Genomic DNA, 15,411 nt, shown 5'->3' with positions numbered 1-15,411 from the left:
TAGTGCACTTTGCTCATTTTAGCCAACATGCTACATTGCCCATATTTTTTTTTTTGCGTACAAAGTAGACTTGAGAGTTTCCATTGTAAGAAAGAAATGACTCAGCAAGCAAAACACTGTCAAGTTGCCCCTTTTTGTTAAAGACCTGGACATTTTAAGACAGAAGCTTTGCAAAACATTATACAATTTTTGCTTTTATTATTAAATGAGAAAATCTCATTTGTTACATTGTCACATTGCTAGTCGAGAAATGCTGCAGTGATGAAGAAAGTCGACGCTGGATCAACCAAAGTCCTCATTCTACAACATTGATTTACAAAGTAATTATAGTAATGTTCACAGCCCAACACAATATTCCTTGTTTTCTTCATAGAGAAGTCCAAAACATTCTTCCTCTAACAGGGTATTTTTCTACATAAATTATAGTTTGGGGGTGGGGGGCTTGAACAATTCACCCCCAAACCTGCATGAGATCACACAAGCTTCTAAAGCTGTTAGGGAATTCTTCACACATCATCATCATCTGATGTGTCACTGCTGCTTGTCTCTGTATCCTCATTCTCAATAGTGGGTTTGAAAGTGCTGTTTTTCCAGGGGCTAAATTTAAAGTCACAGATGAGGCCATTTTTTAGAATGCCATTTTTTCTAAGGCCATTTTTTCGTAACTGAAATGTAAAAACAAACATTTAGTGAGCTGAAAATTGACAGCAGTAACGAATTACACTAAAACAATATTGCTTTTTTGTACATCAACAACTATGCCTCTCATAGGACAGTTCATATGTATAATGTGGTAAGATTCAACACAAAGAAATAGATTTTTTTCTTGTCATTAGGATCATATACTAAAAATGAGAAAAAAACTGTCACAAGGTCAGAATTGTTTCTTCACCCCTTTTCCTTGGAAATTACTGGACAAAGGTTTCCAGAAGCCAAAGAAAACCAAGATTTTAGAAAATTATGCAACTGCAAAAAAGCATGTAGGTAAGAAAACCCCCTCTAGTCAGATTGAGATGAAGAAATTGGAGAGCCCATGGAATCTGTGCAGCTCCATCACTGGTAGCAATGAAAGGAAATTAAATAGTTTTACTGCAAGTCCTAGATGTAAGCTTATCTTTTATAGACAGACATTTCATGCACTATGAATTTTCAAGGCTCACTCCCCTAGCCTTTTAAGGCAGGAGGGGAGGATTTTAGAGCCCTGAAAATCTGCAGATTTCTGCAGATCATTTTTGCGGATTAGATGCAGATACAAGGCTCTAAAGATTTAAAAAAAAAAAAAAGGGGGGGGGGGGAGAAGGGAGGATAGTGTCGAGTGCCAAAACCCTCTAAGAGACACAAGGTGGGTGAAGTAATCTCTTATTGGACCAATTTCTGTTGGACAGAGAGAGACAAAGCTTATGTCTCTCTCACCAACACAAATTTGCGCAATAAAAGATATCTCGCCCACCTTCTCTCTCTAATATCCTGGGGCCAATATGGGACAACACTACTGCATTAACCCTGTAAAGCCATCCAGATTTCTGAATTTCCCTTCATACTGCAGAACACAATACATTTATAATATGTACCTGTTGTGGAGTCATCTCGAGCTACCCAGTTCACTCACTGTCTCAATCCAGTTTTGACAATCCCTCAATTGTGTTTTTTGAAGCACAGTGTAAACAAATAGAAAATGTAATGCTTGGTAGTTTTTAGTAAGTATCACCTGTTCACTAATGACTTGGAATTCCCTCATCTCATCCTCTGTTAGTGGAGCACAGGTTTCATCATTTTCACTGTCTTCCTGCCAACCCATCTCCTTTAACAACCTTTTTTTAAAAAAAAGAATATTTTGACATTTACATCAAACATTCAGAATTCTGCTTTTTGAACATCGCTTAAATAGATAACGTGTCTTCAAAATTTGCAAGCAATCAACAATACTCAGTTGCAAAATACACATACTTCATTATGTTTGTTTTTTGACACAGGGGGAGTTTGTTGCTTTTATTTTATTTAACCTATGCACACAGGTTGAAACATGAGCTTGTCCTTCAGAGTTATTCTGATTCTTCAGTAAATGCCTATATTTGTAACTTTGTAAATTAATCAAACATGTCTAAATGCTAAAGGTGAAGCTTTCAACAGACCTTCAAAAATGTGTCCACAATACCTGGAACTTGCACATGCCAACTGTGTAGTTAGGCTTGTCACTACCAGATTGGTCAATGGATCCATGTCTAGTTGGCAGCCGGTATCTAGCGGAGTGCCCCAAGGGTTGGCCCTGGGACTGGTTTTATTCAATATCTTCATTAATGATCTGGAGGATGGCGTGGACTGCACCCTCTGCAAGTTGCAGATGACACTAAACTGGGAGGAGAGGTAGATACACTGGAGGGTAGGGATAGGATACAGAGGGACCTAGACAAATTAGAGGATTGGGCCAAAAAGAAATCTGATGAGGTTCAGCAAGGACAAGTGCAGAGTCCTGCACTTAGGACGGAAGAATCCCACGCACCGCTACAGACTAGGGACCAAATGGCTAGGCAGCAGTTCTGCAGAAAAGGGCCTAGGGGTTACAGTGGACAAGAAGCTGGATATGATTCAACAGCGTGCCCTTGTTGCCAAGAAGGCCAATGGCATTTTGGGCTGCATAAGTAGGTGCACTGCCAGCAGATCGAGGGACGTGATCGTTCCCCTCTATTCAGCATTGGTGAGGCCTCATCTGGAGTACTGTGTCCAGTTTTGGGCCCCACACGACAAGAAGGATGTGGAAAAATTGGAAAGCGTCTAGCGGAGAGCAACAAAAATGACTAGGGGACTGGAACACATGACTTATGAGGAGAGGCTGAGGGAACTGGGATTGTTTAGTCTGCAGAAGAGAAGAAAGAGGGGGGATTTGATAGCTGCTTTTAACTACCTGAAATGTGGTTCCAAAGAGGATGGCTCTAGACTGTTCTCAGTGGTAGCAGATGACGGAACAAGGAATAATGGTCTCCAGTTGCAGTGGGGGAGGTTTAGGTTGGATATTAGGAAAATCTTTTTCACTAGGAGGTTGGTGAAGCACTGGAATGCGTTACCTAGGGAGGCGGTGGAATCTCCTTTGAGGTTTTTGCAGTCAGGCTTCACAAAGCCCTGGCTGGGATGATTTAGTTGGGGATTGGTCCTGCTTTGAGCAGGGGGTTGGACTAGATGACTTCCTGAGGTCCCTTCCAACCCTGATATTCTGTGATTTACACATGCAGAGATAAACTGCTAACTAGGGAGGCCCACTGAAGAGATACCCATAAAAATCTACTTTTCACAAAGAGACCACCACCACTCATGCCATCGTGAGTGAGGAGGCAAGGACATAATGTTCACATAATAGACAGCATCCCTGTTTCTGATCACTCATAGAATAAACCATATGATCTATTTTCTAGGGCTGACAATAGTGCTCTATCAGTCTAAAAATGAACTGAGGGTTTATTTAGCTCCCAGCTTCTCTCCAGAAGTATGGCAACAAGGAAAAACAGACTGGAAGCAAAAGACCAAGAGATGGAAGCTGGACCACAGTCAGAAAGTTAGAATGCTGGTGTACAGCCTGTCTTAAAACAGACAGACAATGTGTTAGCAATAAGGACCTGCAGTTCATTAAACTATTGCCATTAGCAAGGAGATTTAAGATATCTGGGATAACTGTTGATGGGCTCAAAATAGTGGATCCACTAATTTGTTAAGACCAAAACTCAGATTCCATGCTTAAGCTAGTAACATTACCAGATGGTGAAACATACAGCTTTATAACAGGATAACCGAAGAGTAGTTTTCCTGTTCCAGAAAATCTACAAGGACTAATGAACTCACTTTGGGTCTGCTTGTATCACTCAGAGGCTTTAACCTGCCCCAACTCCATTAATACCTTATGGGATCAGTGTGTTAGAGAAGGTGCCATACAGAAATTGTTCCTTGAAGAAGGGAAACCATGAGAAGGATCTCCCCCTACCTCCCATTTGATACATAGTGACAAACATGTTCTGTTCACTTTACTCAAGAGAGCCACGTAAGAGAGTCCTCCCAAAAGTCAACCACCACCAAAAAAAACTCTAGAAGAGTCCATTCACAGGGCACCAGTATAAGGAATCAGGACTGTCAGCTCAGTTTACCAAACCAATAGCGTACGCAGAGAACACCTTCACTACAATCCAATCCCAGAAAGAAACACTTCTGGAAAAGTCACCTTCATCTGGAAGGCTGTAGAATACTTAGATGAACACTGTTCAACGCGTGTCACTGCCTTACTAGAAAGAATGCAGGCACGGTTAACTAAGATTCCTTCTACTTGAGAATGTTAATGTAGAATTCAGTCTAAAGAACTCCAAAAGCCCAAAATGTGGTCTTTTAAAATTGATAGTGCATAAGAGAACCAGTACAGGCAAATGAAACCTAGTCCTATGGACTCTGATGAAACATTAAAAAGTCGAACAATTCGGTTTTTAGAAGAACCCCCCATGAGAATTTGTATTTTAAACCGATTAACTATGAACTCAATATCAGGGCATGAGTTTTATCCATATATTTAAATTACTTAAGTTTATATCAGTCATGAATAGGGCCCTACCCAATTCACGGCCATGAAAAACGTGTCACAGACCGTGAAATCTGGTCTTTTGTGTGCTTTTACCCTATAGTACACAGATTTCACAGGGGAGACCAGCGTTTCTCAAATTGGAGGTCCTGACCCAAAAGGGAATTGCAGGGAGATCACAAAGTTATTTTAGGGAAGTTGCGGTATTGCCACCCTTACTTCTGCACTGCCTTCAAAGCTGGGTGGCCGGAGAGTGGCGGCTGTTGGTTGGGAGCCCAGCTCTGAAGGCAGCGCCTAGCCTGTAGCAGTGAGGAAGTAAGCGTGGCAATACCATACCATGTCACCCGTACTGCTTCTGGCGGTGGCTCTGCCTTCAGAGCTGGGCTCCTGGCCAGCAGCCGCCGCTCTCCAGCTGCCCAGCTCTGTCTGAAGGCAGCACTGCCACCAGCAGCAGCACAGAAATAAGGCTAACAGTACTGCAACCCACCTCCTACAATAACCTTAAACCTCCCTCCTCCCCCACACAACTCATTTTTGGGTCAGAATCTCTACAGTTACAACACCATGACATTTCATATTTAAATAGATGAAATCATGAAATTTATTATTTTTAAAATCTTATGACTGACACTGACCAAAATGGACCGTGAATTTGGTAGGGCCATGAATTCAGGAAAAGATGTTCAACAGCCAACACAGGCATCGATATAAAGTACATACCTATGCTCTGCCTCAAGTGAACTTGAAAGGACATCTGTCTGAGGGAAAGTTGAAGATCGAATGATCTGCTGAGAAATCACTGAAGCATTTCCATTCTCTTGAGGAATTTCATTTTCAAAGTTTCTGTTTATGTCCCTCTCATGATGAGCATTGTTGCTGTTATGCAAATTAAATGAATCATCCTGTTAAAAAAGTACATTAAATATAGATTATAATTCAAAGGAGACAGTATCCACAAAGTAATACTCTGGCAAACTGCCATTTTTCTGGGATTATGTACCATTTAAAATTAGCTTTAAAATGGAGCAACTCACCATCAATTCACAAAATCTCTTTATTCATCCTTCTAAATATATTTAAAGTTAGAGGTACTGGATTGCCCACAGCAGTGGAAAAGGCAAGTTAGTTACCTTATTGTAACTACACTTCTTTGAGATATGTGGTGCCTGTCTGGATTCCACTATGGGTAGACATGCAATCGACAAACCTGAGACTGAAGGTTTCTTGCAATTAAGAAATTGTTGGTTTGGTTGATGCCTGTGACTCCACATAGTGTGGACTGACTGTATATCCAGTTTCTTCTCTACCACGAATCTCGTCATGATTCAACACAGAGAGGAAGGGATGGGGACAGGGTAGTGAGCAGGGACCATACCTCTTGAAGAAATCATTACAATAAGGTAAGTAACTTCCCTTTCTTCAAGTGCTGGTCCCTGCGAGTATTCCACTGTGGGTAACTACGAACAGTACTCAGAGGAGGGTGCGAGAATGCTACTATAGCTGCATGTACAACTGCTGTGCTAAATGATGCCTATGTCTCATGAATGTGTGGATGAAACTACACATAGCTGCCCTGCAAATATCAAGCAGGGACACCTCTTGAGGTGATGCTACTGAGGCTGCCTATTGCATTGTACAGCAGTGGTCCCCAACTTTTTCAGTCACATCCCCCTTACCCGGTCCATGCCTGTACCATCAGAGTAGGTGTCGATGGTAGTTCCTTATGGGGCTCTGATGGTACTTCTGGTAAACGAGTCTCCAACTTGATGGTTTCGACAGTACCAGCAGTTCCCAGTACTTTGAGTCCTAGTGTTTTGTTTTAATTGGTACTACAGTTGATGCTGAAGTTGGTACAGAGGCTGGTACCAAAGGATCCTTGCCCCATGTGCCTTCTGATCTGCCCATAAGGCTTTGGGGGGGAGGGGAGAGAAAGAAGAGGAGGTGGTAGATTCTTGTGGCTTGAGCACACTTGGCCACAACTTGGAAAGGGATGGGGATGGATCTCTCCTCCCAGAAGGTCTAAGAGGGGGATCTACTCTTAAGTCTGAGAGAGAGTGCTCTTTATTCTCATGACAGGGCCCAGACAAAGGGTCTTTTCCTCTTATCCTTTCTGCTCTGGAGTCAGACAGTACTAGGTGGCATGCTCCTCAATGACTCTGGCCAACGTACAGTGGGCTTCCCTGGCACAAGTCTGACTGAGGCCTCATTGCATGCTCCACAATGTGCTTCCGAAGCTGGAGTTCTCATGCCTGCCACATTCAGCTGGGAAAAGAGCAGCTGATACTGCGCTCAGCAGAGATATGAGCTTCTCCAAGGTAGAGGCAGTGCTGATGGTTGTCGCTGACCTAAAGTGAGCCAGAGCAGGAGGTGCAGTTTATGAAGCCTGGTGTTTTGGACATAATTTAAGTCACATGCCGGGAGACAGAGAAGGTTCCCTGGGGTGGGGATGCTAACATTAAGTAACTAGTGAACGATCAGAAAACTAACAACAAAAATAGATATATATAACTGAATATTTATAGAAAGTAGACAAAGGATCAACTCCAGACAATAGACTCTGGTCACAAACTAGAGAGACAGTCCGTCCACCATGCCCGTTATACCTTCTGTGTGGAAAGCAAGGAAAAGTAGGGGTGCAGGCACAGCCCAACAGACACTGCTTGCAGGAATTCTCCAGTTTAGGTACATGGAGCTTATGTATACCCAGAGTGGAATACAAATATGGATCAGCACTCAAAGTAGTACCTAGAGTTCAGCCACAGATCAGGTACCCTGGGACAAAACAGCATTGCAAGCTCCCCTTTCTCTCTACCCTGCCAGTGTCTCTCAAACCTGCCCTGGATGAATAATTTCTATAGGTAAGGGAGGGTAGCTCAGAACCCATCTCTGTTGAAGCTACCAACAAAAATCGCTAGTTATGCTTGAGATATGGCCAGATATCAGTTGGGAACTATTTGAAATAACAGCATCCCAAATTTAACCCTTTTATGGGACAGATTATTGTACTGGGGCTTAAATACCACGACAAGACTCCCCCTACCAAACCTGTCTGTCACAAGAGTGAAAAAGCCTGATCTAATTACTCTGTTTTTGAAGTACTGTATAAATTTACAGTGCTGTGATTTTTTTTTAATTAAAAAGCAATCAGCAGAACAGGGCAGCTTTCTATTTCCCCTTTTGTCTAGCTTTTGCTCTTTCCTTCACCAACGATCCCCAAATCAGTCTCTCAGAGGAGATCTGCAGCAATCAATAGGCATGTCTGGCCTCATCCACCTCAAATCCCAGTTGCCAAACCCACTCCCACTCCTATCCTTAAGAATTCTCCACGTCCTAACCAACATATTGGAAACCAAGAGCTCAGGCACAAAGCAGAACACCAACCTTAGAAACAGCATTACTTCCTTTTGCCTGAACCATAGTCCAGTACCAGCCTAGAAGAAAAGTCTTTTTCCTGCTGCTTATCAGGAGAGTATGCAGGCTTCATTCTTTCCCACCTGTCTCTGCTACTCAGTAACTTCTAAGCCACTTCTGAGCCCACTGCAACCAGGCCCTTTTGCAACCAATTCATCAAACTCCTTAATCCATGCAAATTTTCACTCCATTATATGAAAAATCTGATTTTACAATAGCAACTCATGCTCTCCCTCCACAGACCGTTCCATTGGACTAACTTCATGTATTTGCCATTCTAGAAAACCAACCACCCTATTAAGCACAGCTGCCTCCAGGTATCCAGGTAACTAATGAATGGTGGACATTAGTATGAAAATTTGAAGTATCTAAAGAAAGAACTTAAACATCTGTTTCCCCTTTCCCATTTTGAAGTGATAAATCCTCAAAGTATTGTTATAACAACAGTTTGCCTCATAACTAAGACTACACGCATGCTAACCAAATATTCTATGATGAACTGTATCAGTAGCAGAGATCTCCAGTAGGGACATTTCCAGATCAGCTCCCGACACTAAGGTTTCTGATGTGTCCATGCAAAATGCAGGCACCATTTCACATTTGGAATTTCAAAGGGGCTCTTTAGACATATGCACTGCTCTCAGGTATGTTCTATACAAAATTTATTCTCTTCCATTCTGTCAGAAACTGACCATCAGAACATCTAAAATTTAACGGGGAAAAAAGAGGTGTGTTGGTAAGTGGAAACCACCCACCATCTTAATGGTTTCTGTCCACTAGAGTAGAGAAGGGGATTGGCAGACTAATATAGTTCTGAGGTATTCTTCTATAGGTAGGTCATCAGACCTGTGAGCCCCAAACTGGACAATGTGATAGGTTCCCTTATGAGTACCTAAGAAAGAAATAATACTCATGTGGCTTGACCAAGGACAGAGGGTCAATTGGAACCTCTTCTGACTATCCAGATACCTGAGTGACAGAGAAAACAGTTTAGAAAGAACTCTGTAGAGGCCTGGAACTTGAATCTTTTAGGGGCCAATTGTTTGCATTAATAAGCCTGACAACTGTGCAGAAAACTGAACAATGCTGCAGAATCTGCCATGCCATATGTTTTCAATAAAGGGTGTTTCTTTTCTCAACTACAGGCATATGTTGTCTTGGTCAACCACTGAGAGCCACTGATTACACTTGGCACAGGACTTGAAGCTAGGAATCTTCTTTCTCCTGTACCTACCATTTACTAAACACCAAGCTACCACCATTTACCAGCAGACTAATTAGTGAATTCTCACAATTTAGATTAGGTTCAGTTTAGACCAGGAAATGAGGGAACTACTAGATCAATATACTTGCAATTTCTCATCAGTGGCAGAAAAATTGCTTCCAAAATGAGGAAATATACCACAATGCTCATATATGGTGGATTATGTATATAGTCTTCTGCAAACTACAAATTGTTAGATGGCTTTTAAGTTTGCTGCTCAAAGCCCATACAGTAGGATTCTGAGCAAGACATTCCAGGACACATTTCATATTGTACAAGGATGGCAATTAACAACAATTTGGAAAGTTACAAATATTAATATAATTAGCATTGCAAGGAATTAACATGAATAATCATGTTCTTTAACAATTCTAGCCCTCACTCACGCTAACTTTCATTTCCAGCCTTTGCTGTGTTGTGCCTAGTTTTGATCACAAGCTACTTAAGAGTAAAGACTTGCCAATTTTATTTACCTGCAAAGAGTCCTGCACATAATAAAAAATAATAAACTTTAGAGAGAACCCTGTTTCAAAATATGCCATAATGGCCACTTAGTTTCTGAAATGCTCTCGTGAAAGTGTCACTAAAAAGTATGTAACAGATGCCCCACAGCCTACTGAGAAGAGTAAATCTAAGGGCTGGTCTACGCTACATAGTTAGGTTGATGTAAGGTAGCTTATGTTGACCTCATTATGTCATGTACACGCTACAGCCTTGTCCCGCCGATGTAAGTGCCCTACTACACAAACATAATTCCACCTCCATGAGAGGCATAGGGATTATGTCGGTATAGTAGTTAGGGCAACAGTGTCATTGTAGACACTGCATTACTTACATCGGTGGTTGGCTGCCTTGTCAATTTCAGGGCTCCACTATGGAGCCCTGAGATTGACAAAGCTGGCCAACTGGAGCCCAGCTGGGAGCGGGGAGCTGAGAGCCCAGGGGGCAACTGGGATCCCGGCGGGGAGCCGTGCAGAGATGAGCGCACTGGCTCTCAGCCTCCCACACTGTCCCTCTACAGTCAGTGGAAGCACTCCTGGTGAGGACGCGCACCACCGACAGAAGGAGGGTAGTGTGGACATCAGCCACTGCAGTAATTACTGTAGTTGCTGTAAGTCGACTTAACACAGGTCGGCTTAAGTCTGTAGTGTAGACATGCCCTAAGTCAGCATAAGAACATGTGAGAGGAGAAGTTTTAATGGGAATATTCACAGGAGTAGTCAAGAGTTTGTGCATAGTTGAACAACTGAATATATGTCATAAGAATAACTGAAGAGATGGTAGCTGGATGTATAATTTCATACTCTGCCATCAAGATCCCAGTTAATATTTTAATTTTCATTATAAAAAGGGACAAAGTGATGTTCAGAAAGGGACAGTGGTTCGATACCTGAGGGACATTAAAAGATAATTCATCTTTTCTAATATTAAATAGGCCTGGGATCCTGACCTCATTATTGTATTGCACTTCATATTTCTAGAAATTCTGTCATGGTAAGTTATGTTTTGCAGTTGTAAGTGTTCAGAGAAAGTGAAAGTCTCATTACAACCAAATAAAACAATATGTGTATGGTTTGAGATGTATTACAACTATATCTGTAACAGCTGGTGAATTGAATTACCTTCTCTTCCCCAACATGATTCTCATCTTCATGTTCCTCTTCAACTCTATCCTGTTTCAATGCCTTTAAGAATTCACTCTTTTTATCAGTGCGCATTCTTGTCAATTTTGTTAATCGAGGCTGATTAAGTTTGTCAACAGGGGATGAAGAATTTGACCGATTACACTAATGCGGGGGGGAAAAAAGTAAGAACACTGAAAAATTGGCAAGTTAAAGACAAATTACTGGATAGGACACAAGACAAGTTCCTTTTACTGAGCAAGAATTAAAAATGTACACCTACTGTAGTTTCACCCGCATCCAGAGTCCAGAACTGACTTAGTATGCTTACATAATATAGTAAAAATAAAGAGAGGAGTTTATTAAAATTCCCAACTATCCATGGGTAGTGGATGTATTCGGTGTGCACTCACTGATAAATCAGATTTGGAAGGTGTTAGAGTATTGCCTCAAAAGGTGGTACTTCTGGAATTGTATCACATCATCAGCAATTTTTATGTTCAGCATTCTCAGACTTAACATCTTCTAAACCATACACCTCTCCTCCTTCCAAACCCACAAAATAGGTCAACAGGTACTGCCAATGCTTGAGGTATATAACATTGGTAAAGTTTAAATATTAACTATTTAAATAATTAATCTCAGAGATTACATCTTTTACTGGCCTAAGTTCTGCTTGTGAGAGAGACAAGCTTTCAAGCTTAAACAGAGCTGTTCTTCAGGTTTGAAGACAGTCCGGACAAATCTGACAAAGAGTTCTGTGTAAGCTCAAAAGCTTGTCTCTCTCACCACCAGAAATTGGTCCAGTAAAAGATATTACGTCACCCACCTTGCTTCTAATACCCTGTGACCAACATGGCTACAACACTGCATGTAACAGTTTTCCCTTACAGTATATAGCAGGTTCCTCAGATTAATACCTTGAAATTTTAAAAGGATCTGATGCAAAAAAATACTATACCTCTTTCACTGAATTCTGTGATACACTAAAAGCCTTGGCAGTTGATTTGAAAGCATTAAAGTTGCCAATACCATATGAAGACTCATGAGGAAATGGAGTCCCAAGTTTATTCTCTTTTGTTTGGCTTTTCCACTGTGCAGGCTAAACGAAAAATAAAACCAATCATTAACTAAGGTCTGCTTATTCAGAAAAAACAAACACAGTCATTCTGTAAGACAGTACAAAAACTATTTTCTTGTTGAAAATAATTAATAAATCAAATGTAAACTATTTGGCACTTCTTATACCAATACCTTGTTCTGTTAGTTATCTAAACAGACCAAATTAAATTCAAAAGCTGTGTGTAATATTCTGTAGTATATCTAGCACTGCAATATTAAATAAATCATTTTCAATAACTCAAAATATTTTCACTATCAAATAATTTATGTCATTACATACAGAGCGTGTAAATTCCTGAAGTGAGGTAAGGATGAATCTAACACGGAGGCAATGGCTTCATTTAAAAAAACAAGACACCTAAAATGGCACTGGTGTTCTATGTTTATTTTCAATTACTTCAATAACAAATAGGCTCAGGTTTTTTTATTATTTTATTCTATTGCCAGCCCTGCAAATTCAGGTTGAGCTCTGAGAGCCAAGATGCATTATTTCAGTCAAACCTTACCAGGAGTACTGCAGGCCAAATTACACCCTAAGTAATACCTGTGCAGACCCTTTATCTTTACTCTTAACTCATTCCAGGCAATGCAAATTAGAAGGAATGATCTGACTAAGTCATTACACTGGTGGATTCTAAATTTAACCAGAACCACCCAGGGGAAAAGAGAAAGAAAGAAAGAAAAAGGTTGTCATTATGGAAAACTTGATGAAAGCCTCTACTGCATGCCAGGGGGGGAGGGGGGGGGGGGAGAGGAGGAAAATGTTTATATGTATTAAAGAACTGAACAGAAAAATACTGAAAATATATTCACATTACACAAATCAACTGTGTCCCTTCGACTCTCACCTGGAATACACTGTTCAGTTCTTATCCTACCTCAAAAATATGTAGCAGAAATAGGAAGGGTCTAAATACAGTTCAGAAAAATGTTCAGTTACGTTTTAAGTATAACCATACTTAAACATGGTAATGCTACATGAAGCAGCAGTACTCCCAGATACGAGACAAGTGTATAAAAAATTAGAGCACATTTCACAGACGACATTCATATTTCCAAGAGTTCAAACTTACCTTTGCAGGTGGAGTAGCAGGTTTAGGAACTAATCCTTTATAAACACTTGTACCAGTTCCATTCTTGACTGGTTGTGAATGAAGACCTCCTACTACAGGGAATCCAGATATTTGTAAATCTTTTGTACTACCCTTTTTAATGACCAGCATTCTTGGAGATCTAGATTTTGGATTCAGAGGATATTCTATATGGAAACAAAAGCAACATAAAATAAATCAGAGAATGAGCCTTCTCCCTAATGTTTCAGGATACAAAATGTTGGGTAGCAGTGTGGTCCAGGGCAAAGAGGCCAGAGAATCAGGAACTGATGAGTTCAATCTCAGATCTGCCAATAACTCGTGTGGTGTGGGGCAAGTAAAGTAACTGTTCTGACTCTCAGTTGCTATAACTACAATACCCTACTTACCTCACATTTGTTGTGAGAATTAAAACTTGTGATGTGTTATTTACATACCCAATTATTAATGCTCTTGAGAAACAGTGCTAAATGTTAACATTTTCTTCCCTCAGGCACATTACTTTGCTCATTCAAAACCAGAAACAGTGTTTGATTTTGGAAATTTTACATCTGAATGGTAATATGAAATCTATAATGCTGCTGAGAGGAGACTTTTTCCTGCTTATTTTATCAACAACTGGCCAGGGCTAATTAGTCTTGCACTTTCTCCTGAATGATGGCTCATAGCCTAGACTAAAGGAACAACTCTCCCACATGAACAGAAGAAATATGGCACCCTTGAGCTCTAGAGCAGTAAGGGTCTCTCTGTCATTTCCTGTTTCAAGTTTTTTTATTTTGTTATTTCACCTCAACATGCCTCAGTTGTGGAAAGTATAATAAAATGCACTATTTGCATTTACTATCCACTTTAGGGGTGAAACATTTTATTTGAAGGACAGCACTTAAGGTCATTAATCACGTTTGCTTGGAGACATGGCATTTCTCTATAAAGTGCAACTCAAAATAAATTTACATAACTAAGAAATTACCACACTAAATCTTTTGCACAGAGGTATTCTACTGGAACTCTTTCGTTATTGGATAGACTATTTTCAACTCTAAACATTACAATTCCATTTCTATTAGAGAAGCTAATTTAGGGCTTGCCTACATGGAGACGTTAGTACAGAATAAGCGAGGGTATGAATTTAAAGCCTAATAGTTATTCCACACTAGCTCCCCGATGATGCTAAACCGCAAACAGGCGCTCTTAATGAAGATTAAGTGTCCACATGGAAAGTTAGAGTAGCATCAGCAAAACCGGTTTATATGTAATACACTAGCAAAGGCTGCCTAAAAGTAAAATCATTATGTTGTTCCTTATTGTTGGTGAGTGTTAGCAAATTAAAGTATACTATTTATTATATGGTAGTTGAATATTTTGTTCTTGTAGAATTTAACAATATGTGAAGTCATTCAGAGCATGGAATAAGCTCTTGTACCATATTTACAAAGTGAAATAAAATAATGGAACAAAAATTATACTCCATTTTGACCCAGACTTTAATATGTAATACATCTACGTGAACTACAATATCTTCCAATTGTCTTGCATGTTAGTTTTCTGTTAATCTGAAGGCTATTCTTGTTCCAATTTAAGATTTCCAAGCAGGGCCATCCCTAGCTATTCTGGGGCCCTATGCAGCCCCCCCTTGGGGTATGTGTGGGGGGCCCCAGACCTCTGTGGGGGAAAGTGGGGGGGCAGGCCCCAGGCCTCCACAGGGGGAGCAGAGCTGGCTTGGGGGCAGGGGGGAAACCACCCCCCAGCACTCACCAGCAGCGCGGCTGGAGCCGGGTTTCTGCACTTCCTGCCGCCAGTGAGTGCAGCTTCAGCCCTGCTGCAGAGCTCAGGGGAGTGGAGGCAGGGCTTGGCAGGGGCAAGGAAAAAGCTGAGCAGGGCGAAGCAGGGGTAGGGGCCTGAGGAAGAGCCAGAGCAGAGGCTGGAGCAGCATGTAGGGCACCAGGAGATTTGGTGCGTTACGCAGCTGCGTACTTTGCATATGGGTAAGGACGGCCCTGTTTCCAAGTATACTTTAAGTCTGCAATTGCAAGGTTGTAATGAAGTATGAAAGATGTCATTTCCCTCTAAAATCAAGTAATGCACTGCAACAGCAAGTTATCATTGTAGTTTATGCTCATGTGTTTGGCAAATTAAACTATTTCTTGCCTTTCTTATGAAGATCAATCTGACTGTAGCCTAACACCCCGGAAAGCTAATTCTCCTTCAAATCTAACTGAACTGTTTCCTGTTCCATTGATGCTACTCAGTTTGCAAGGATCTAGCATTAGCTATATAACAGGGGTGGCCAAACTGTGGCTCACAAGTCACATGAGGCTCTTTTACCATTAAAGTGAGTCTTGCAGAGCC

The 15,411-nt window shown here is 41.0% G+C and overlaps 1 protein-coding gene across 3 annotated transcripts in view; it reads right to left on the bottom strand.

Moving 5' to 3' along the window:
* Positions 1-426: 426 nt before the first annotated feature.
* GPBP1 (GC-rich promoter binding protein 1) overlaps positions 427-15,411 on the bottom strand; it is a 60,722-nt gene continuing 45,737 nt past the window's right edge. For all 3 annotated transcript variants that reach the window (XM_084629657.1, XM_084629659.1, XM_084629658.1), the window contains 6 exons: positions 13,045-13,229; positions 11,811-11,951; positions 10,850-11,014; positions 5,273-5,454; positions 1,709-1,811; positions 427-665 (listed from right to left, as the gene is read on the bottom strand). In XM_084629657.1, the coding sequence (XP_084485783.1) occupies positions 507-665; positions 1,709-1,811; positions 5,273-5,454; positions 10,850-11,014; positions 11,811-11,951; positions 13,045-13,229 (935 nt within the window). In that variant the 3' untranslated portion in view covers positions 427-506. The remainder of the gene's footprint in view (positions 666-1,708; positions 1,812-5,272; positions 5,455-10,849; positions 11,015-11,810; positions 11,952-13,044; positions 13,230-15,411) is intronic.

This window comes from Lepidochelys olivacea, assembly GCF_965140295.1.
Source record: "Lepidochelys olivacea isolate rLepOli2 genome assembly, chromosome: 5".
Taxonomy (NCBI): Eukaryota; Metazoa; Chordata; order Testudines; family Cheloniidae; genus Lepidochelys; species Lepidochelys olivacea.
Note: the sequence above shows the minus strand (reverse complement) of the source record. Positions and strands in the feature narration are given on the sequence as shown.